This window comes from Quercus lobata, chromosome 12 (assembly GCF_001633185.2).
Source record: "Quercus lobata isolate SW786 chromosome 12, ValleyOak3.0 Primary Assembly, whole genome shotgun sequence".
In the NCBI taxonomy this organism is placed as follows: domain Eukaryota; kingdom Viridiplantae; phylum Streptophyta; class Magnoliopsida; order Fagales; family Fagaceae; genus Quercus; species Quercus lobata.
Window position 1 is genome coordinate 2,075,674 of NC_044915.1, and position 25,211 is coordinate 2,100,884.

The following is a 25,211-nucleotide window of genomic DNA, read 5'->3' on the forward strand; positions in this document are numbered from 1 at the left end:
GTGGAAACATAGGAATATAGGATATGCACTGCAAGTCTAGTTAATGTATGTTTTTAAGGTACACATTAATTATTTATTTTTAAAAATATTTTATAAGAAATTAAAAATGCTATAAAAAAATGTTAACAAGTTTTTCATTTTTCTGTAAAAGATTTTCTAAAATGATTTACTAGTATGTATGTCTTAAGGGCACATATTAATAAAACTTCTTATATAAAGTACCACAAAATCAAGTTGTTTTAACCTCTAAAGAAACGAAAATAAATAAAGAGAGTCAAGCGGTCCAATTTTAAGGTTTTTAAAAAAAAAAATTATATTTTACATTTTTCCTTTTTTTAATAAGAAGTTTGAAATCGTGATTTGTTATTTTTTTTTTCTATGTTAGTGCGTGTATTATATGTTACCAAAGCTTATATCTATCTTTTACCAAACACCTGATATAATTACTGTAAATAGCTAAAATTTAAAGTTGCAAAGACCAATTTTATATCTTAACTATTAAAAATATGTTGTAAGATGGAGGGGTTAATTGCAATTGCGTATTGCAGTTGCACTCATTCCTTATCTTCACTTCATCCCTAGACAACAAGATGGCACTAATTCTAAAACCAAAAATGGTCGGAAAAATTGAGCTTGATGCCAGGACCAAACTCCAAAGAAAATGTCCAAATTATGTTTACCTCAAGCAGACAAAATGGTTGCATATCTTCCAAAGTAGCGTGCGAAAAAAAGCTAACTGGGGCCGAAGGGAATGTTTAAGTTCTCACTGGTCTAATCATATTTTGAGTGCTAGCTCATTAAGAGAGAGAGGGAGAGAGAGAGAGAGGGACAAAACCTCTTTTTTTTGGAAAAAATTATTGATGCACACATACATAAAATTCCTGGCATGAACAATAAATTACACTAGGCAATTCTATAATGGCATAAGTTTTGCGCACCTAATATCATGTACATATTCCAAAGGGATTTTTTTTTTAATAAATCATATATGATATATGCTATATGCTATATGCTATAGGCATGGTAACTTATACACAATACGCTCTCTTAAACAGTGTTTGGAAAACTTTTAATTAGTTAAGTTTGTGATGCATTTTTGTGTTAAAATTTGATTCCCTTTCTTTTGTATATGTATATTTGTTTCTCAAAGCTATATATATACATATATATATTGTGGGGAAGCAAGGATCCAAGCCAATTGACGAAGTTCATATGGAGGTAAACCTCGAGAGTCGTAGGCAAATTGACCTCAGAAAGTATACACTTAATCCATGCTTGGGCTGCACAACCATAGTTGGCGAGAGCGTCGAGGACGTCTGCCTAACCTCAGAAGGACAAAGGGCAAAGTCAAAGGAGGCAAGGGGCAATTCGGGGGGGAACAATGGTCACTAGGTATTAAACAAGGAAGAGCAATAAAAGGAAGGACAAAGTGGCCATCCCCTTGATAATAACTTAATTTTGCATATTTATATCATTATTAGAAAGTATTATCATATTTATTTTGAGTTAATTCATGCATTTTATAGTTGGTTTTGGAATAATGCTGAATAATCAATTTTATACTTAATGGAATTTTAATGCGTAAATTTGTTTTTTGTAGGATGATGAAATTAAATAAGTGAATTTGTGCAAAGAAGAAATCTAATGGACTTTAATTTTACAAGGGCCATGATGAAGTTAAATAAGGCCAACTCAATTATATTTCAAGTCCAATTGGAGTAAGGAATCAAAGGAAATTTGTACCAAATCCTAATCCAATTCGGATTAGGGTTCCAGCCAGCACACCAGTTAGTATTTGAAGCATAACCTTCGGCTCAGATGTCCAATGATGATTCAAGTTGGGTTGGAAAGCTAACTTAAAGGGCTACAACTTTGTAGTTTAACAAAAGTCCAAATTCTGAAGTTAAATGGGCCAACAACATTGGTTAATCGAAGCCTAAAAACCTGAGATTTTCCCCAAACGGGAATTCAACTTGTAATAGGATTCCTTGACCTATTTAAAGGCTCTTTAGGGCAAAATTCAGGGGAGAACTACTGTAAAACATAATTTAGGTTTTCTTAGAGTTTCTTTACAGTTTTTAGAGTTTTATTTGTGTTATGGCTTGCTAAAAGCCTTGCTAAAGTAAGAGGTGAAACCCAACCATTTATTAGTACGTTCTTAACAATTATTTATTGGTTTTAATGCTTATGTTTTTATATTTTTGATTTTTTTAATCATCTAGAAAAGTGTTTAGTTCTATATAATTTTTTGATTTATTGTAGACCTCGAGCACGTTAAATGCTTAGTATTCCCTGTAAACTAATTCACTAGTTTTGTTTTACCTAAAATCAATCGATTTCATGGAACTACCTTAGACAATTAATTATTGAGTTTTTATTGTTAAATCATCCGACTAAGATCATCCTTTGTATGAATTTTAGTTGAGTTATAAAATAAATATTGTTAAGACTACCAATAGATGTGTTGTGTGTGGATCCCTAAACCTTAGCGCCTTAATATATTGCTATTTTCTCTCAATTTAAATTACCTTTACTAAACCACCAAAAATATTTTCAAATAAACTTTATTATTTGAGTTTGATTCTCTTGTGGTTTGCTAATTAATTCCCTTTTCCCTGTAGATTCGACCTCAAACTTACCAAGTTATTACTTTGCGACAATCCTGCACTTGGGAGCATTATTTAAGTCGTAGCACCCCTCCGCATTAAATACACTGCAACCACTTACTGGCCTCATTAATGGAGAAATAACCCTGAATAGTGTTCTCACAGCTAATGTCTTAGTGTAGAAACCTTCTAGCAGGATCTTGATGGGACAAGTATCAAAGTAGTTTGATCATGACCTTCCAAATGTAAGATCCAGATGCATCTTGGCTAAATTATATAAAGCCAAGAAGTACTCAGATCAAGGGGTGGTAAAAAAAATTGGGAGAAAGAAAAAGAAAGAGTATTCATCCATCTGTAACATCATCCTTGAACTAAACCTGAGGACGAGCACTTAGCCATTTCCAAGCAATTTCCTACTGAATATTAATTGCTACACTAGAAGTTTTGATTTGACTTAGAACGGGTACTTAAAGGTTGACACTACATCCCATCTCTACGAATGAATTGTGTGAGCAAATAGTAATAATATCAAGCCCGAAATTCGTTCTTACTGTTTTGCCTACCACAATTGGCGCCGTCAGTGGGAAGTCTCCTAAAGGTACCCTTACAAAATCTCGTTATTATGGCTGGTTCTAGGCACAATGGATCACTGGAGTCTATTGGCTTTTAGTGTAGAGATCATTTTGTCAATCTGGAGAGAAGGAAGGATCATCATGTGGCTCACATGCATAGCGAGGGAGCGCCCTCCGTTCATTTGGAGCGAACAGGCAGCATGAGGCTAGTCATCAATCACGTGATGAAGAAGTGCATAACTTAGAGAAGAAAGTAGAACGATTACGTCGACATCTTCATCGCCAAACTCAGATAAGGGAAAGTAGGGGTTCTTCTCCAGACCAATATTCAAGTACCGGAAGTGATGAAAGTTACCGACCTAGAAGCAGGACTCTACATAGTGAATCATTCATGTCATCATCATGTCACACTTCTGGACAAAAATACTATCTTAAGAAATCCAGAAATCTATCACGGAGAGGCTAGGGGCATGATGCTATGGGAAAGGCTCTCCTTCAAATATCTTGCTCCCTATTTTCTCAGTGTATTGAGCAAGTCGAGCTCTCTCATCGTTCAATCTACCTACCTTCACCATCTATAATGGTAGGACTAATCATGTCGAACACGTGAACCATTTCAACCAAAGAATGACCATCAACTCCAAGAATAAAGCCTTAATGTGTAAGGTCTTCCCTTTGAGCCTCGGTACGGTGGCCATGAGGTGGTTTAACAGTCTTGAGGAAGGATCAATACATTCCTTTGAGTAGCTAACAAAGGCCTTCGGGGCTAGATTTGTAACTTGTAGCTGAGTCCCTAGACCTCTAGACTCTTTACTCTTGATGTCTATGAGAGAAGGGGAGACCTTAAAGAATTATTCTGATAGATACCAGGAGATTTACAATAAAAATAGATGAAGATTTTGAGGACGTCGTTGTACGAACCTTTAAAGTAGGCCTTCCCACACACTCCGACATGTGGAAGTCACTTACCATGAAACTACCTCGGAGTATGCATCAGTTGATGGATCGAATTGAGGAACATAAAAAGGGTCGAGGACAATGAAAGCTCTGGCAAGAGTAAAACTAAGGCTTTCACCACTAACCAAAGGGATAGTTCGACAGGCCAGTTTGCACCTTCCCGACCAAGGAGGGAGTTTTATAGTCAAACATCTCATAATATCACTGGCCCCCAAGCGGTAAACTCGGTGTTCAAAGAGCCGATATATCAACTGTTAGAGAAGATTAAGTGCGAGTCATACATCAAATGGCTAAATAAGATGGAAGGAGACCCCACTAAAAGAAACTAGAACTTGTATTGTCAGTACCACCAGGACTGAGGTCACATGACCGAGGACTATATAACTTTACAAGCTTTCCTGGATCAGTTGATAAAGGCTGGAATTTTAGTAGTTTTTGCAGCAGCTAGATAGTCAAGAAGTTCGGCTTCGAGCAGGATCATAGTGAGGTGGAACCCCTCGATCATCCTTGGAAATGATAAAAAATATTTTTGCGAACTTGAAAAGAGAACCTCATCTAGCCAGCGGGGTAATGTTGGTATCATCGCACATGGAAGAATTTGAAGAGGAAGCACCATGTAAGAAGTCCAGGGTTTCGAAGTAGCCACTTATAGGATTCTCCGAGGAAGATAGTTAGGAACAATTCAATCATATGATGACACCTTGGAGGTAACCTTGTGGATAGCAGGGTTCGATGTCAAGAAGGTATTGGTTGATCAAGGTAGTGGGGTAGAGATTATTTACCCTAACCTATTTAAAGCTCTAAGACTTAAGCTTGAAGATTTGGACTAGTATGATGCTCTGTTGATCGGGTTCGACGGGAACACCATTATTCCAAAGGGTACAATCCGATTGCTTGTGCAAACTGGGGATAAGGTGGTAAGCGTGGATTTCATAATGGTGGATACTTTTTTGCCATACAATGCCATCCTGGCCAAGCCGTGGCTATATGCTATAAGGGCAGTCTCATCCACGTTGCATGTTAAGGTAAAATATCCTACCAACGAAGGAGTGGCCAAGCTGGTGGGATGCCAATCAGTGGCTAGACAATGTATGGTACCGGCTATTAGTCACTGTGTTGCTGAAATTGGCTCCTTAGAAGTGACGCCGACATTGTAGCAATCAAAGCTCGAGTCGCCTCCTCGGACAGTCTAGTATCATGCGAGGAATTAGAAAAGGTCATTATTGGAGAGGATGTAGATAGGTACTTTCAAGTCGGGATTCAGCTCCCACTAAAGGATAAAAGGCAACTAGTAGATTTTCTGAAGGATAATTTGGATGTTTTGCATGGAGTGCATACAAAGCACCTGGGATTGATCCCGAGTTTATCTACCACCATTTAAATGTTAACACCAAGGTTATCCCAAAGAAATTCCTTTTAAGTCGGGCTGAAGTTTTCGCATGGAAGAAGCTCATGTTTTTATCCCCTGACTAAAACCAGTTAAGTCTTGACCGTTGTCTCCACATATCATTCTCCTTCTCTAACCAAAAATTCAACTCAATACGGACACCCTTCAACTCCTTGTTGATTTCATGGGATAGGGGTTGAAGTTCAAGCCACTCAAGCCACTTTTGCAACTCCGCTATCTTCTTTCCCACATGCCCGAGCTCTCTTTTATTCCAGGCTTCCAAACTGACACAACATTGGCCTAAGCAATTTTCAAGAACACCTCCTATGATAATCATCATTCCTTCCTCCCGTGCCTTCTTTACCACCTCTTCACACCTTTGGTCTTTCAACCACATTGACTCGACTCTGAATGTCTTCCACGTCTTCTTTTTCCTCCTTTTCTGCACCATTCAGAGAGCTAAGGGCGAGTGATCCGATACTGAGGAGGAAAGATGGAAAAGTTTGGCCTCAAGGAACAAGTTCATCCACTCCAGTGTTGCCAAGGCTCTATCCAATCTCTCCCTTATCTACATGCCATCAGCCCGATAATATATCGACGTGAATTTTGGGCCATTAAAACCCAAGTCACGGAAACAACAGAAATTAATAGTATTAATGAAGTTCTTCATCTGCTGACGTGGTCTATCACTCCCACCCTCCTTTTCCGAGGCCCCTGTGATTTCATTAAAGTCACCAATAGTGAGCCACGGCAATGTTAAAGTTCCTTTCAGATGTCTAAGTTTTGCCCACGACTCCGGCCTTTTTGCTGTATCTGGGTTACCATAAAACCCCGTTAAATGCCACCAGCCTACACCTACCCCACCATCCACTAGGGCATCAATATGTGTCTGAGAATATGTTTGAACCTCCACCGTTGTTCCTTCCTTCCAGAGCAATGCCAGGCCCCCACTCTTTCCTTCACTAGGTATAATCAGCCCATGTTTCATATTACACTTGTCCTTAACCATCTTCATCCACTCCCTGTTTGATTTCGTCTCCGTAAGGAAGACTATAATAGGATCTTCGTTGCTAACCACCTTTTCCAAGGCTTTAACTGACCGGAGGTTCCCAAGCCCCCGGTAGTTCCAACTGATGAGACTCTAGTCTCGTTAGACCAGACGGAACTGCTCAGCGACCTCCGTTGATCCCAAATGTGTTTCCATAAGAATGCTCAAGCTTCTGGTTTCCTCATCTAGTTTTAGTTTCTTTTCCATGCACGTAACCTCAGAAGGGTCATTTTTAAGATAGTCATGTTTTCTTTTTGGGTCACTCTCCAAATAAGCATATTCCATTCCACCTTGGTTTGTTGAATCCGAATGTGTACTAGCCCAACCTTCCTTTGTTGGGTTTTCTTTAGTTACCTCCTGAAGCCCCACATGCCCAATATTCGGCCCAGTAGAGTTTTTTGGAATGGTTAGGGCCTTATTCTTAATTTTCTTAGGCCCACTTTTACTATTCTTCCTACCAGCAGTAGTCTCATCCCGACCCACTTCGAATTTGACTTCCCTAGGTGACAGCTTAGATATTTGAGGAGGTAAGTCAGCTATTTCCTTTTCCGATGACTTTAATGGAGATCCCAGAATTTTCCTTGTGCTACCGTTACTCCCGATATTACGCTCCTTTCTAGATATAGCCAGATATGGGTCTGATTTGAAATGTTTGATTTCAAAACAGCAGGCTCAGCATTAATTGCTTCATCAATCTCCTTTATTCTCGCCTCAAAATCTGGAATTTTCGTGTGTGGGCTCCCTGTGTCAGTGCCATGCACGTGACTATCTCTTTGAGCACCGCCGCTGCTACTCACTTCCACAGACATCGGCGCCAGCTGGGCTTCAATGACTCCATCTCCGATCTCTTCGTGCTCCACCCCATCTACCTTTATGGCGTGTTTGGATGTTAAAAAATGGAGGGGGAGTAGAATAGAGGGAGGGAGAATAATCCAATTACCTTGTTTCGAAGATTTTTAAGGAAGGAGGGGGAGGGGTTTCAACTCCCTCTAACCCCTCATTTTTAATTCCCCCAAATTGGAGAGATTTGGAGGGAGAGTAGAGTAGATAAATTATTGTCTAAGTAAATTCCCTAATTTATCCTTTCTAAATTAACAAAATTACACACAGATTATATAAATAATGTTTGATTGTTTCCTAAGAAAATTTAAGCATTGACTTTCTGTTTGTTTCCTGAGAAAAAAAACCCACATCCAGTCCAAGTCTTCTTCTTCATCAATCGGAAAATCCAACCCCGTCTCTGGATGCATCCTCATATTCCTCGCGAAAGCCTAAACCTCATCAGTGATCTCGACGCCACCAAAACCACGCTCCTCCAAATCCGATTTCGATTCCATCTCCGATCCGAACGAGTTAGCGTTCATCTTCGTCGAAATCATGGGTGGAAGTTTACCTTTGTCTGACGTCCTCGACTTGAAGAAAAGAGAGAAGAGCTAGCGATTTGGGTTTTCAGTGATGGAAGAAAGCATGGTGGCACGTCGCTCCCATCGAGACCCGACACGAAGAAGCAGCGCGTGAGCTACTTCTACTAGCCGAGCATCGGGGACTACTACTACGGCCAAGGTCACCCATTGAAACCCCACCGGATCCGCATGGCCCACAACTTGTTCGGATTCTGTCAGTCCTCCGCCAGTGGGTCTATCGGCGCCGCCATCAAGCTCAACCGTGGCAATGCCAATATCGCTTTCAACTGGGCCGGTGGGCTCCACCGTGCGAAGAAGCCTGAGGCTTCTGGGTTTTGCTACGTCAATGATATCGTGCTTGGCATTCTTGACCAAACAAATTAATAAGATTCAATGAATTTTTGAATTTATTTTTATTTTTGTTAGAATTTATTTTGAGGTAATAGAAATTATTTTATAATAGTAGTTTTATACTTTTATCAGTAATATTTGATGAAATTAAAATGTTGATTAAATAATTATTTAATCTAATAAATTAATCATAAACCAATATTGCAAATCCATTTTTAAAATATGGGTAAATTTGTCTATTTAAATCATTTCCACTCCTCTCTCTCTCTTACCAATTTTAAAAACATCCAAACAAGGTGAAGAATAATCATTCCCCTCTACTCTCCTCCCCACTACTCTCCTTTCCTCTACTCCCCTCTACTCTCCTCCCTCTCTAAACTTCCAAACAGGCCATTAATCTTGCTGTCATGTCCATATGGTGGGCCAAAACCCGTTCCTCAGTCCGTCATAGGGTAAGTTTGGTTCAGTTTTTTGTAAAAGTGCATAATGAAAAAATGGAGTTTTGTTAAAAGTGGAGTTTCAAAAAGCTGAGTGTTTGGTAAAAACTGTTAAAAAGTGCATAATGAAAAAGCTGAGTGTTTGGCTAGCACTTATAAAAGTGGCAGTTTGAGGGATAAATTACCAAAAAGGACAATGTATATATAAGGGAATTTATTTCATACTTTTTTTTTTATGTGAGTTTGTTTCATACTTAAATCAATTACTTCATCATACTTAAATCAATTTTTCTCTTTCTAAAAAAAAAAAAATTTTTCTTACCAATATTAACTAATAATAACCTACCACTTAAGATTTATTGTGAAAGTATTGTAAAAACATTGTGATAAAAATTGATACTAATTTTAATTTTAACATACTATTAAAATTATTTTTTTCTCTTTCTAAAAAAATTATTTTTTTCTCACAAATATTTAGCTAATAATAACCTACCTTAAATTTTATTGTGAAAATATTGTGATATAATTTCTTTTTTCTCTCTTTTTTTTCTCTCCACACACGTGGCTCTACTTCCTTTTTTTTTTCTTTTTCTTTTTCCCCTCTTTTTTTCTCATCCACCCATGTAACCACACTCTTTTCTTTTCCTTTTTCTTTCTTTCCTCTACTATCTTCAGTCCAGAACATTCCCAGCTCTCTTTCTTTTCTTTTCTTTTTTTTTTCCTCTTAGCACTTCGGTCCAGAACACAGCTCTGCTTCTTCTTCTTTTTTTTCTTCTTTTTTTCCTCTTAGCACTTCAAGCAAACGAAGGAACCAAACTCACCCAACTCATCCAACTCCAGAACTCATCCTTCTTCTTTTTCTATTTTTTTTTTTTTCTTGTTCTTGGATGATCGGGAAGATTGGATGGTTGGTAAATCTCTCCCCCCCCTTTTTTTTCGTCAATCTTCTTGATCCGCCAGAGGGTCTTGATCTGTTGTTGTTCTAATTTTCTTGTTGTTGTTGTTGATCTGCTGTTGATCCGAAAGAGTTGTTGGTATAATTTTTTTTTTTTTCTTGTTCTTGATCTGCTGTTTTCGAAAAAGTTGTTGTTCTAATTTTTTTTTTTTTCTTTGATCTGTTGTTTCCGAAAGTGTTGTTTTTCTAATTTTTTTTTTTTCTGTTCTTGATCTGCTGCTGTTGTTGTTTTGATTTTAGATTTGTTGTTTAATAGAGGGTAATTTGGTAATCTCTTGTGAGCCCAACGGATATATCAAAACGCTCCATTCACGTTTTGATTTATGGACCTCAGGAGGTCCATAAAAAATGCGCGTTTTGGTCGTTGTTTTTGCCTGAGTCCAAAACGCAGCTTTTATCAAAAAGTTGCGTTTTGGGCTGAGCCAAACACAATTTTTCTACCGCTTTTTCTAATATGCGCGTTCTGAGCTCCTAAAAGTGCAAACAAACGCGCACATAGTATGGGTCGGTTAGTACCCACGTTTTCAAATCCTTTCACCTCTACTATCATTTTCTTCGCCTAACTAAACTTTGGTGCTCTAAGCCACAAGCCAAACTGCTGCTCCTCCACCAATAGAGTGCCCTTGCTGTTCAGCCAAACGTCGCACTCTTTATCATCATGCTTGAGGAGTCCACACCAGTAACAAATGTTCGACAACCGCTCATACATAAATGAAACCCATCCCTCTCTACCTTGATCCCATGTAATCATTCTGCCTCTACTCAATGGTTTTGTGACATCCACCGCCACTCTGACCCGCATGAAATTGCCGCCTTTCATTTCGACACCGTCCTTTGGTCTTGAAACCGTACCCAAAGTTGATCAAGGCTTATCGCAGCCTCCACCGTCATCAATGAAAATGGCAAATTATGAATCTGGACCCAAAACGAAGTTCTATCAAAGCTTAGATCTTGGACCGGGCATGAACCATCGTACCGTTGTAAGACTACCAAATGTCTGTCAAAAGCCCACGGCTCTCCTTGGAGAACCTTCTCCGCATCCACCTCCAGTTCGAAAGATATTAATAGAATGTTTTCACCTGCTGCTCTCACCTCAAAGTTTCTTTTAGGACGCCAGATTGGTCTGAGTGTTCTCGCTACTGCCTCAATATTGACTGATCTCCTAGTGAAAAACTTTGCGGCAAGTACAAACTCCGCCTCCTTTTTGTCTTTTGATAAGTCACACATCGTACCCTCTGCTTCGGACAACAACTTCGTCCACCGCTGAGCTGGTAGCGCACTAAACAAACTCCAGCCCCCCTAGTACTACGTACTAGAGGGAACGAACATCCTTCTCGAAGACAAGGGGGCAAACTATGCTACAGGGATGAGTGGGGACCTACTCGCACCCTGAGAACTCAGTTTACATTTGTTACAAAAAGTCAAAAACGATCTAGACACGTTTTGGAAAAGATGAACCTAGACATTTGGGAGGTATTCAATTCGGATTATATACATTCAATTAATTGTAATTTAATCACATAAGTCTAGAAACCGACTAGGTTTTAGTGTCATAAATTCTTGTTGCTGGTATGATATATGATATGGTCTAACTATTGACCATCCAACTTTCATCTACTCGCTGTACTTTATAATGGTAAGCTTGGCTTCTTCCCAAAAAAAAAAGGAAAAAAAGTAGTGAAAAGAAAATATCCACTTAACAATTTTATTAAGAAAATATCCTCTTAACAATATATATTATATGCCAAGAATTTTAGTGGTTTTTCTTTTACAGGTTCATCAAATAGTGCATCCGATTATTAGAAATATTTTCTCTTAAAAAAATTATTAGGAATATTTGTGTAGGGGTCAATTTTTGGGGCCCAAGCCCAGCAAGTAGGTGATTCTGGTCCAAAGAGCCCTAAACAATGAATTTGTAGAGAGCGGGTTACAGAACTAGGCCTTAACAAAGTCAGCGTTAGTTAATTCTGAGCCATGCAGCGATTGAACATAAGAATATCTCCTTTATATCCACTAGGTGTTCGGTCCGAGGAGACATGTAGGTGCACTTCTGTTCCTGATCAAAGGCTATGGTCTTTCTCCCTCTCTCTCTCGCTCTTTCGCTCTTTTCTTCTTTCTTTTTTCGATCCCCTCTTCATGGGGATGCCCTTCTCTTATATAGTCTCCTTAAAGTAATCAGAGCCTTACACGTGTTGATCATCTGGACCTTCACTTGAGTGCCCGTCCTATCGGACATCTCCCCTACCTTTCTGTGAGTTGCAGTGGCCAAGGTAACACTGTTCGCCTGTCCTCTCTATATTAATGCGGCCAGAAAAGTAGCTTCCCTGCATTTAATGCGGCAGTTGTGATCTCTCCCTAGACATCCTATATTCTCTTCCTTCTCCCGGCTTTGTGAGGCTCGTCCTTACTACCAATATTCGTTGAAGTGATTCCTTATTATGGATAGGGTGCATGTTTGGTCCATATTTGGCACGTCCGAGGAGACATTCCTCCTCAGACCTCTTTTTAAATAGGTTTGGACTCATCAGAATTGGGCCGGATGTCCTTTTGGCGACCCATTTTCTCCTCGGATGTGGCTGGACTCTGTATGGAGCCCAAGGCCCATTGTTCGATTTGGAAATTTTACCCCTACAATTTGTATGCTGATTATAAACCACATATTTTTCAAGCACGTAACTCAAGTAAAAAAATAACATTTTCAATTAATGAAATGTTAAAAGCCTCATAATTCAATTGATTAGAACATCTTGGTATTTCCAACCTAGGCGTCTAATATTCAAATCTTCCCTTCGTCAATTATTCAATTATATATATATATATATGTGTGTGTGTGTGTATGGCATACTTGAATTAATATAATTAAACAAATAAACTATTTCTAACCTTCTCATAAATATAAATAAAAACTATTTCTACCCTTTTTACCTTTTTAGTCTGAAGTTCTCGCAATTGAGCTATCCACGCTAATTAATGCACCAGTTGGGAGCCGAACCCTTTGCACCATGGAAGGTATCCTGTGAATTAGCAAGAACCTTAATAGTTGGTGCAAGAATTAGAACCCTTTTAATAACCACAAAAAGAACTTCATTGGTGCAAGAACGTTAAGAAAAAAAAAAAAAAAAAAAAAAAGCGTGCATTAAAAAATTGAGGAGAAAAAAAGAAGATTATAACCTCTTTTTTGGGTTAAGTAATAAATTTAAATAAAATGATAAAAATGCAAGAGATGTGCAATCAAAGAGCAACTACGCAAAATTCACATATCCCTGTTAATACCTTCCGATTGAAACTTTAAACATGAATCAAACATTGACTGTTTTATCTTGTTGCCTAAAACTTTTAAGAAAATCACAACTTACCCGTGAAATCTATTACCAAAAAAATTTGAAATTTTCATATTTTGAATCTATGACATATAGATGGGTTCCTATCATTATTATGTCAAAAATTTTGTTGTGATTAATTATAGTACAAAGTATTCAATGAGGCACTCAAAAAAAAAAAAAATTTTGAATCTCGAATATTGTTGAACACTTAATAAAAACAAATTATCACAAGAATATGAAGGCAAAAAAAAAAAAACCATATTTTGTACCAAAACTTACTTGTAAGTCGTATCTATGCTCTTCTCCTTCTCTATCACAGGTTCTCATCGGAGGAATAGTTTTGCTTATATAGTTTCTATTTCGTTTTATTGATTTTTGCATTAATGATTATAGAGTTTGAGTTAAACTCTATCAAATGTGTTGATTTTTATTTTTACTTTTTAAATTTTTGGATAATTCTAGATAAAAACGCAAGTAGGAAGAATGCTTGTAGTTGCCATGTAGGTGTGTACAACTGGTGTAATGGTATTCTTACTTTATTAGGTAATTATCAGGCGAAAATGGGTAATTACCCATAAAAAACAAACTATTTAATTAGTAGGATCCGTTTACAAACTATATATAATTTTAGCAACTCGAGTCTCAAAAGACTCGATTTTGGGCCCCTAAATCGAGCGTCTAAGGCTCGATTTTCGTGGGTTGTTCCTGTCTGATGTGGCACTTTTTCCACATGGCGTCTACATGAAAATCGAGTTTCTAAGACTCGATTTACATTTAAAACAAAAACAAAAAAAACCACAAGGGCAACAGGAAAACCACAACAACGCATTCATCAGAGAAGAAAGGAAAAAAAAAAAAAAAAAACCAGAGAAGAATGTGTTCATCAGAGAAGAAAGAAAAAAAAAAAAAAAAACCAGATCGCACCGCGAAGAGAAAAAAAAAAAAAAAAAAAAAAAAAAAAAAAAAAAAAAAAACCCAGATCGCACCGCGACCTGGTCGCGCACGGCCTGGATCTGTCGCACGCGGCCTGTGTCGCCATTCCTTCTTCTTCTTCTTCTCTTTCTTTTTTTTTTTCTTTCTTTCTGCCTTTTTTTTCCGCTGTTTCTGCATTTTGGGTCATTAATATTTTATTTTTGGGTTGGAAATCGAGTCTCTAAGACTCGATTTCCATGTAGACGCCATCTGGACAAACTACCACATCAGATAGGAACAACCCATGAAAATCGAGCCTTAGAGGGTCGATTTAGGGGCCCAAAATCGAGTCTTTGAGACTCGAGTTGCTAAAAATATATATAGTTTGTAAACGGACCCTACTAACTAAATAGTTTGTTTTTTATGGGTAATTACCCATTTTCGCCTAATTATCAACAACTTGGGATGAGTTTCATGCGATCAAGAAAAATACAAATATATATTCATGAAAAAAAAGGGGAAAAAAAAAAAAAAAAACCCTTCAAATATATGAAAGTTTAGTTGATATGAACATTAAAAAAAAAAAAAATATATATATATATACGTGAATTAAAAAATGAGAAAAAAATACATTTTATCCAAAACAATTACTAACTCTGCCTAAATTCAAACTAAAAAAAAAAAAAAAAAGTGTTTTTAAAAACTGTAAATTGTCTTTACCTTCTTCTCTCAAAATAGTAAATTTGTCTAAAGTTTTGCTAACAACTGAAATTTTGGTGTCTATCCTAAAAATTGATAAGGTATTAAAGTAAAAGTTGATAAAGACAATTAAACAGTTGTTTCTTATCTGAAAACCCTAACAATATTCACTAATTTTCGTCAGAATCATTTTCCAAGTCATTAAAATTAACTTTCCTTTTTCCAAAACAAAATTAGAAATTTAAAGAAAGCGTAAAAAAAATCACCACAAATTTGAGGAGAAAGAAAGATGTCCCTACAAAGGAGTCACCAACTAGCAAAATCTTGAACAAATAGTCGCTAAAATTTCCATTAAAAAAAAAAAAATTGAAGAAAATGTATGCACGTATTGAAAACTGAAAAGGAAAATAAGGAACTCACTATTGGATATTCATGGTTCATATTTGTGGTTTTTACTTTGTTACTTAATTGTAAATCTGTGTAGTTCTTCACTCTGTCTTTTTGATGTTTCATGATTGAGATTCGAGGGTTTTGTTTCTTTGATTTTTACTGTATACGTAGAGTAGTAAAGTAAAAGAATAGTTAAATAAGGGCTCTAGACCAAGGTTATCAATTCCGTACCGTACCGGCCGTATCAGCCGGAATATACCGTACCGGCCAGCAATCTAGTACACTCGACCTCCCTATTTCATACCGGAAAAAATACCGGCCGTACCGGCCAATTTCGGGCAATACCGGCCGGTACTGGGCGTACCGGCCGGTACAGAAAAAAGTTTTTTTATTTTTTATTTTTTAAGTTTTGTAATTTTTGAATTTTTGTTAGGACAGAATGGTAACTTATTTGTATTAACTTATTAGTATTATTTGTTTTCTTAGTATGCAATGGTAACTTTTAAGCTTTCTATTTTATTTTTTTATTTTTTTTCCCTTTTAATTGATACTAAAGTCTAAAACAATGAATAATTAGTTCTAAATTGAGGAAATGTTTTATGGTAAACTTTTATATTTATTATAATATATATATATATATATATATACACAGACACATACATACATACATACATACATATATATATATATATTTATATTTATATTTATAAATATAAAAAATAGCGGTAAACCCGAAACGGTACACTGGTATTGACCGGTATCCAAAATATATCGTACCGGTGGCCAAACCGGTACGGCCTCCGGTACGGTATTGACATCCTTGCTCTAGACCTCGTTAAATCTTTGTTTTTGACAAGGATATAACTTCTTCTTTTTTTTCTTCTTTTATTGAGAAAAATAAGGATATAACTTCTTAATCTATTGAAGTGAGTTATTGGTTTTTTTTTTTTTTTTTAACAGTAAAAATCGTTGGTTGGAGTATGGTTAGATAAAATTTCATCTTGGTATGGCCAGGGCAATCTAACAAACGAATGGACTACTAATCGTTTTTTTTTTTTTTTTTTTTGGGAAAACAAATGGATATGCAAATAAAACCAAAACAAAAACAAACAAAAAAACCATTTTTTTATTGGAAAAAAATCCAAAGTTAATAAACTTCAATGATAGATTAATCTTAATAGAAGAAGAAAAAAAAGGTGAGAAAACAAAAACAAAAAAAATGATACTTTTCCATCTAAACTATATTTCATTTAACACTTTACTCCTTAAACTATCAAAATGCACAATTGACCTTCAAAGTTATAACTCTCATTTGTTTTGAGGTTAAGCCTAATTGAATTCAACATTAAAGGAAAATACCAATTTATCCCTCCCTCCAAAATACATAGTAAATGGTAAATTGATCTTTTAATATTACATTCCGTTACACCTTTATTTTTATTTTATTTTTTTGCGAAGATTCTTCTTCGTTTAATTGAGAAAGTGACATTTCTCAAAAAAAAAAATATATATATATATATATATTTTGAGAAAGTGACCAGAAAAAAGTTTTACATAATTTTAGATTAAGGGGCTAATTATGTATTCTTGTAGTTTATGGGGTACGTAAGTGTAAAATGAGATATAATTTAGAGTAAAAGTGTAATTTCTCCACAAAAAAAAATAAAAATAAAAAACAATAACAACAAACTTTTATATCTATCCTAAATTGATAAAACTCAAGGAACGGTTGATAAAGCAGTAGGAAAAAAAAATAGTTACTAAGAACAAATAACTAATTATTTTTATTAAAAAAAATGCAATTTGGTGCAGTGGTATATGATATTATGTTATACTGGCATTGCCATTTTAGTATTTCTTTTTTTTTTTCTTTTTTTTTAATTTATTTATAATAAAATTTAAAGATTCATAAAACGAAACAAAGGGAGAAACATAGGTTCAGGGGCAGAGAAGCATCATACAAAACAAAGAAATATTAAAATGGCAGGACATGTAATTGTTTCGTTAACTTGATTCAAACAAATTTGGATCTAAAGTAATAATTAAAACATATTTTTTATCGCATAATTAAAAGTTAAAATTTGCAATTGGAAGTCTCGGGACAGATACAACATCACTGTTGTTGAGAGGCTGAAAGGTAATTCACGAAAAATAAATAATAGAACAGACAAACCTCACCTCAAATCCCTTTAAACTGCCGTATCACTTTGAGAAGAAAGCCCTATTACTCATTGAAAGCTAGTTTTTTCTTTCATTTCTCTTAAACTTCCAACTCTTGGATATATAAAGATTAACAAAAAGCTTCCAAAGATCAACAACATAACAACGTACTTATATAACTCTTGAGTTGAGTCATCATTAACATCCCAGGTGTCAAATATCTGATACAAACAACTAGTATATAAAAAGCTAAAGCACGCAACACAGAACAGATTGATTACATGATCTACGTCCAGGTTCAACAGACGCAAACACCGATAGTAGCAGATACCTGCAACTGCAAGGCCATAGCAATGAGAGGGTTTTAGCTTTCTGAGCTGCAGGAAGCCTCACCTACAGATGATGATGAGCTATCTTGCCTGAAACGCTTCATCTCCTCATAAGCCCACTCAAGACCAGGGCAGTAATGGAGTGGTGGGTTAAATCTGCTGTCATTCATGTCATCTGGCATGAATGCACCATTCTCTATCAGAAATTTCACAGCTTCCTTCCTCCGTTCTTTCGCAGCACTGTGAAGTGGTGTCCCTGGGTTTAACAAAAACAGGAGGAGAAATACATATCAACATCTGTATCCAAAAATTAGATTCCTTTTTTTCCCCTTCGCTTATTCATTTAAGCAAAAAGGGAAGGGGAGTACTGAAGCGAAACATCATCTATAGGGAGAAGATACTTACAGCCACAAGCGCCCTTAGTTCTAGCATCAATGTCAGCACCACGCTCTAGCAATTCATCCATAACTTCAAGGTGGCCACCTTGAGCAGCAAGGTGGAGGGGGGTGACCCCTTTTGATTTGGGGCCCCATGTAGCCACATTCACGTCCATCCCTTCATCAAGAAGCCGCTTCACCTATTCCAAGGAAAGGTTATGACTTATGAGAACAAAAAACATTCAAATGACGCAAACAAAAACAGCTTGTCCTTGAAGCGTCACATAATTTTAAAATGTCCTTAAAAATCAAGAACTACTTCCCCTTATTCTGTTATCAAGTAATTTACAATGTCTTAATCAGGTTAAAATAACTAGCCTCCAAGAAAAGAGAAGGAAGAAATGAGAGATTTATAATTGATTAGTTGAAAGAATTATTTTTTTTCTATGGATAGGTAATTACATGAATGAATATATAGGTTTAGCTGGGCTTAAAACTGCCTGCAACTCATTGGCTAACTACCCCTCAAGCAACTAATTCATAACTCTATAAACCCTTTCTTAGCTGCTGTATGGGGATGAGACATAGGAATGAAATGGGAGTACTTGGTCAGCCTGTCCACCTTCAGCATCAGAGAAAGGTAACCCCTCTATGAATTCCATGGAAACATCTACTTAAGGATGACTAAGGGATAGGAAACAGCTGTAGGAGACTAGCAAGAGACACATTATCCAGCTTATTCCTCTTGCATCACACTCTAATGTATCTTTTTGATACTCCCTTCATGCCTTTCCAAAATAAATCCATCTTGGCTCTGTACAAGGACATTTGGTTACCTGAATGGCCTGCCATGGGTGGTCATGGATGTGTTGTAAAATTCTAGGCTTGAGGGAAAATGATTAACCTAAGTAAATCCTTCCCTTATAAAGGAATGTAATGAAGAAGAGACTAGAGGTTTCTACAAAGATCTATTCTTCCTTCCTTGAGACAGCATCAGATACCTTGTTTTCCTTGCCTCCTTGTTTTCAATCAAGAACGTGTATCCCATTTTGCTTATCCATTTCAATTGGGCAGGAGTTCATATCTTCTGTTCCCTTAAGGCTTTATTGGTTAGTCTTGAAGATAAATGGCACTAAGTCCAACTCCCATTCATAGATTGAAAATAATGAATTGTTTACCCAGTATTCTTAGATATGCAATAACTAGCATCTAATAAGATCCTCAACAGTGAATATTTTACCTCAAACAAGTCCACATGCAATTACTGAAAGAACCTTCACACTTAAAATACTTCTCCAAGAAAAAGTGATTTGTCCTCAAAACACCACAAAATGATCGGACCTCAAACTTCTCACTTTTTGATTTCCCACTTCTCCCTCCATTTCCCCTTTTTTTCACCTCTTACATCATCTATTTTGTTCACACACCCTGATCAGCACTGACAATCAAGTTTCAGCACCAAACCCCTTTTATGTCATCAAAAGCCTAAAATAGCTGCCATCAAATAACCACTTAATACCTAATCTTGTTGCTGCCAGAAATTTTTGTAAACTTGTTTCATTCAAGAACAGCCACTTTTTACACGTATATCCTCCTTTTCCCAAACAGTAATTAACCTAAGGACCATAAACCCCTTCCCTAAAACCAAAAGCTTCAAACCCTAAAAAGCCCATCACATAAGCAATTCTAGGCAGGTTTCTAAATCAGATCTAGTCTATTTGGTAGTAGACTTTAAGGTTTAAAAAATTGTGATATTAGAGTTTGGAACTGCAAGAGAATCTACAGTTTATGAATTGATTATGATTTCAAAATAAAAATGATTAAAGCCCAAGAAAGCCTTTAAAATAAATATAAAAAGGTTCCAATGTTCTCCAGCAGATCGAGTTTAAGGTTGGTGTTGAAGATTAATTGACAACCATGAGTTGGCAAATATTTAGGTATTCAGGGTCATGAAATATGGTAAGCATTCCTAAAATAACCAAAATTAACCAAAATACCAAACATCACTTGATCAACAAATACACACACACACACAGAGTGACATAGGAAAGTTTAAGCCCATTAGTATTTTTTTTTTTTTTTTTATATTATGTTTTATTGATTATTATGTCTTTAATATACCAAAATGTCATGTGTCTAGTATGTGACTTTTAATGAAGGTGGATACTTTGGATTTAATTGTTATATGTAAGATGGAAGATTAAGATTCTAGTGTATTTTCTTATCATTGTAGGCAGTCTTTTCTTATCTACATGAAATTTCATATTTGAATATTTCCCTTGTTATTTGAGCCTAGACATTGATATTTGATTGTTCCAAACTTCAATTCCATTATCTTTTTCTTTTCTTTTTTGTTATGTAAGTTCTTCTAAAACCCTTCTTCTACACTAGACTTAAGTTCTCCCTACCACATCAAGTGGTATCAAAGCAAGAGATCCTAAATTTAGGTGGTCTTGAAGATGCAAACGCTGACATAAAAGACCCCTTTCATGATGCCACTCATAGAACACACAGCATGTGGCGGATTGAGGATCAATTGGTGTGTGCAGCTGAATAAAAAATGAAATGACTTTTTTTTAGGCTAGTGGTGAGGCTCCTCACTAAAATCTTCGTAGTTTCCATAACACACGTCATACAAAAAACTATTGAGTCATCAGAACAATTGACACCTACTTAGAAATGATGACATATATTGACCTACACTTTTGCTAGAGGTGATGTTCCTCACTAAAATCTTCATAGTATCCGTACACAATATCTAATATGAGCCATTAAAACATTTCTAAGTCATTTTGTTGATAAGTCATGCCAAAAAAAGATCACTCCGGCATAGGTGGTGATTGTTCACAGAGCATTCTCAGGGCTAGTTTTCTTTCTTTTATATAAATATTATTTCCCTTAGACCCTTCATACATTTTAAAAGTGAATATATTAAACCCATATGTTTCTTAACCACAACAACAAGCAATGGTATAGATAGCTCAAAATCAGAACTTCCACGACACCCCAAATAGATCGAAACCCACAAATACCACTATAGACTGCAACTAAAAAAACAATTAAGAACATAAAAAAATGTGCATAATATAGGAATAAAAGTATATCAAAAAAATGCATTAACAGGTGATAAAAGTATAATTGAAAACACAAACACGACACTCAACAGACAATTCTTCAACAAGATGGAGATACCACAATCAATCAATTAATTAAAACAAATTATTGGCCTAAAATGAAAAATAAAGAAAGAAATGAAACCTCTTTGAGATCGCCTTTGCGAGCACCAATATGGAGCAGAGTCCATCCTCGATCATCCCTATCAACACCTCCTCCAGACCTTATGGAGCGACGTCTCGACAAGCTTCGACGAAACAAAGATGTAAGCTCCTGTCGCTGAGGCAGCTCCTCGAGCATATTTACCATACCAAATCACACACACACACACACACACGATAATAGAAAAAAGAGAAACAACAACGATAATTCAATTATATTTGTTCGGATTACAAAGGAGTAAAAGAGGTCCGAAGTTTTGCTTACATGATCTTGAGAAAAAAAAAACACAGCAAATAATTGGAAAGATCGATAAACAGAGGAAAAAGAAGAAGAGAGAAGAGAATTAGCGAGAATGATTGGCTATGCAGTAAGGTGCAAAGGGATTCAAGCCAGGACCTAAGACACGAAGATTCTGGCAGATTACGACGGCGTTCACGCACACGAACAGCCTTGATTTTGAGTTTTTAATCATTATATACTGAATTTGATGATAGATTTGCAAAAAACCGAAACAGATAGAGGAGCAGAATAGCTAAAGAATTATAAGAAGAAATTCGGGTTGTGATTGGATTCCGAGAGCCAAAAAGGAGTTTTTGTTTTGAAAAAACACTAAGTTGCTGCTGTTATGCTATTCGCATTAAAAAGCAAAACCAAGCAAACCCTAGGAGAGGAGAGACAGAGAGAGAAAGAAAGATAGATTTTTTGCCCAAGAGCACTGACTGAAGGAATTTCTATTTTTATTGTAGGGAATAATATGCTATACAGTGTCTGTTTATACTATATAAAAAGGTGATGTTTATTAGAAATTTCTTAAATGGGCTTCTAAACTCTTCTAATGGATAAGGCCCAACCTGATAATGACAATAAATTTTTTTTTTTTTTTAGAATCTATTTGAGAATCAATATCAAGACAAATATCACTAAACAAGATGTTGTAACTTATCTACACTCGTCACTTTGCACTTTGCACTTTGCACTTGCAATAATTTTCATTTTTACTTATTTATTTTTTTGTTTTAATGTCCGTTTGGATACCGCTTATTTTGTTGAAAACTAAAAACTGAAAACAATAAAAATAAAATAAAATAATAAAAAAGTTATTGTTCACGCACGTTGCATTGTTCACATGTCTAAATGCACTGTTCATAAGACATGTCCCATGAACAGTGCAAGAGGTGTTGAAAAAAAAAAAAAAAAAAAGCAAATGCAGGATGTGGGAAGCGCATTTGCATACTTAGTATTATAGTGTTAGAAAGTGATATATAAATAACTGTGTGTATTTTGTTTTTTAAAGAAAAATATAAGGTAACGAGGAATAATATTTAAAAATGAAATAAAAATAATGTCTTAAGTTTTAAGCCGAATAGAGAAGATAAAGGAAAAAGTCACAGAGAATTTTTTTTTTTTTTTTTTTTTACAAGATAGAAATTCTACTCTAACTTGTTTTTTAAAGAAAAATGTAAGGTAACGAGGAATAATGTTTAAAAATGAAATAATGATAATGTCCTAAGTTTTAGGCCTAGTAGAGAAGATAAAGGAAAAATTCACAGAGAATTTTTTTTTTTTTTTTTTTACAAAATAGAAATTCTACTCTAGTCTAATCTAAGTATATATATGTGTAAAACTCCTTCCTGGAGACTTGAACCTCGGCCTTTACCCCCCACACTTCACAAGCACCTATACTTGTGAAGTGATCATCGCACCAAGGATGTGCGGTGGTGGGAATCCTATTATTAATAGTACTAGACTCATCACACGCGCTTAGCAATAACGCTCTTTTTTATTTATTTGTTTTTTTTTTTTAGAGTTATAATGCTTAAAAGTGATAAATAAATAATCATGTGTATTGTTTTTTTTTTTTTTTTTTTTTTTTTTTTAAAGAGGTAAGGTAACGTAGAATAGTGTTTAAAATGAAATAGAGATAGTGTCTTAAATTTTAGGCCGAATTGAGAAGATGGAGGAAAAAGCCTAAAACTTAGGAACAATAAATTACTCTCTTAATTAATTTGTATTTTTTAATTTAAAATTGTTTAACTATAAAATAGGGGTATTTTAGAGAGTTTAAGAATTTGTGTAAAGGTATTTTAGTACGCAAAATGTTGAAAACCAAATTAATAGTACTAGACTCATCACATGCGCTTTGCGCATGCAATAATGCTCTTTTTTATTTATTTGTTTTTTTTAGAGTTATAATGTTTAAAAGTGATATATAAATAATCGTGTGTATTTAAAATAATTTTTAAAAAAAAAAAAAAAAAAGAGGTAAGGTAACATAGAATAATGTTTAAAAATGAGATAGATATAGTGTCCTAAGTTTTAGGTCGAATTGAGAAGATAAAGGAAAAAGCCTAAAACTTAGGAACAATAAATTACTCTCTTAACTAGTTTGTATTTTTTAATTTAAAATTATTTAACTACAAAATAAGGGTATTTTAGAGAGTTTAAGAATTTGTGTAAGGGTATTTTAGTATAAAAAATGTTGAAAACCAAACAATGAATTATGTTATTAATAGTATAGATAGATAGATAAATATCTCCCAATTATTCACATTATATATATATATATATATATATATGTGTGTGTGTGTGTGTGTGTATTATATTTAATTCACAATTATAATCCAAATTAATTTTAGATTAGCTTCTAATTGTTTTTTTAATTTTATACCACGAAATGTTATCCACATAATTTTTCACAATAAATCTTTATTGTTTGATTGTTCCATGTACCTGGTGCATACCAACAACATTCTAGGTTTGATACACTAGCATTCTGCATGGGAGGGTGTCACGCATACCCATTTGACCACATATCATTGGGATCACAAGTAAAATGGAGTTCTTAGTATGATTTTGGGCCACTATGTGTAGGCTTGCAGCTTTCACCTAAGGCATACGCTTAAGAAAAGCCATGCCGCCAAGAATTCCATGCCCAATCCATCATTCGCCTTCATGGGTTTGGAAATTCAATGCATGGAGCATACGTTGGAAAAATGTTATGAATTTCATTTTAATAACTATTTCAGTTTGTTTATTGGAACGAAATATTTTGACGTCGGTGACATACTATTTCAAAGTAACTACTATTTATTTATTTATCACAAAAAAAGATAAATATAACTCTTTATTGCAGAATATATTAATTCAAAATCAAATAAAATATTTTAAAAATTCTTAAACACTAAATCAGTTCAAAATTACCAACCACATTTAATTAAAAAAAAAAAAACTTAACTTTCTCAAAAATCAAACATAACAACAAGAAAATAAAAAAAAAAAAAGAGAAAAAGGGGAGAAGAAAAAAAATGAAATGAGTCAGACACATTTTGTTAAAAAATCAAATAAATAAATAATTTAACTTCGTAACAAAACTTAACTAGGTATTAGTTGGAATATCATTCTTCATTCCACTTAGATAATGTGTTCAACAATACAAGTGAAGACCAACCATATGGCTAGACAATCTAATTGCCTAACACCTACCTAGTGATGTACACTGTCTTTGGACTTAGCCTAAACTAGTGTTCCTTTGCACATGGAGTTCAACCGTTCAGGTGGTTCTCAACCCACACAAAATTTAATGGCCACTCCTTCTCTTTACTTTGACCTATGAGATTTATGGCATACTCTCATGCTCATATTTTGGATAGGCCCATACCCAGAAACCTGACCCCGCTTCACAGTAGTCCATCATTGTAGGCCTCACAAACCCAAAGGTGAAAGTCTAATGACCCATCCACCACAAGCCCACCAAATCATAATCTACCTACCCTACCGCTCGAGAGGTTTATTAGTTGATGAGTTGCGGGTTCATGACAATGGAGGTGTTGATGATTTGAAGGAATTATAAAATGCATAATTGCGGGGATATCTTTAGCGACATCTCTATTTCACCTTTGTGAGTTTGCAAATGTTTTCAAACTAAAGTTTGAGTTCAAACCAATCTTGACCTCGATTTAAGAGTTCAAACCCTCACTAGGAGATCTTTCTCTCAAGAGATTTATAGAGAAGTGTTTGCCAGGCCATTGA

At 35.3% G+C, this 25,211-nt stretch overlaps 1 protein-coding gene across 1 annotated transcript; it reads right to left on the reverse strand.

Moving 5' to 3' along the window:
* Positions 1–17,294: 17,294 nt before the first annotated feature.
* Positions 17,295–21,930, reverse strand: LOC115971889 (phytochrome-interacting ankyrin-repeat protein 2-like). Its single transcript, XM_031091991.1, has 3 exons — positions 21,165–21,930; positions 17,935–18,106; positions 17,295–17,785 (listed from the first exon to the last, which is right to left on the reverse strand). The coding sequence occupies exons 1-3, from the start codon at positions 21,327–21,329 to the stop codon at positions 17,565–17,567; spliced, it is 558 nt and encodes a 185-aa protein (XP_030947851.1). The 5' UTR covers positions 21,330–21,930; the 3' UTR covers positions 17,295–17,564.
* Between the last annotated feature and the right edge of the window lie 3,281 nt (positions 21,931–25,211).

What these genes read in the sequence shown, in the direction of transcription:
- LOC115971889 (XM_031091991.1), bottom strand. Translation starts at nt 21,329, where the DNA reads ATGGTAAATATGCTCGAGGAGCTGCCTCAGCGACAGGAGCTTACATCT. An exon ending in GCAAAGGCGATCTCAAAGAG is followed by an intron (nt 18,107 to 21,164) that starts GTTTCATTTCTT and finishes TCCTTGGAATAG; the next exon opens with GTGAAGCGGCTTCTTGATGA. An exon ending in AACTAAGGGCGCTTGTGGCT is followed by an intron (nt 17,786 to 17,934) that starts GTAAGTATCTTC and finishes TGTTAAACCCAG; the next exon opens with GGACACCACTTCACAGTGCT.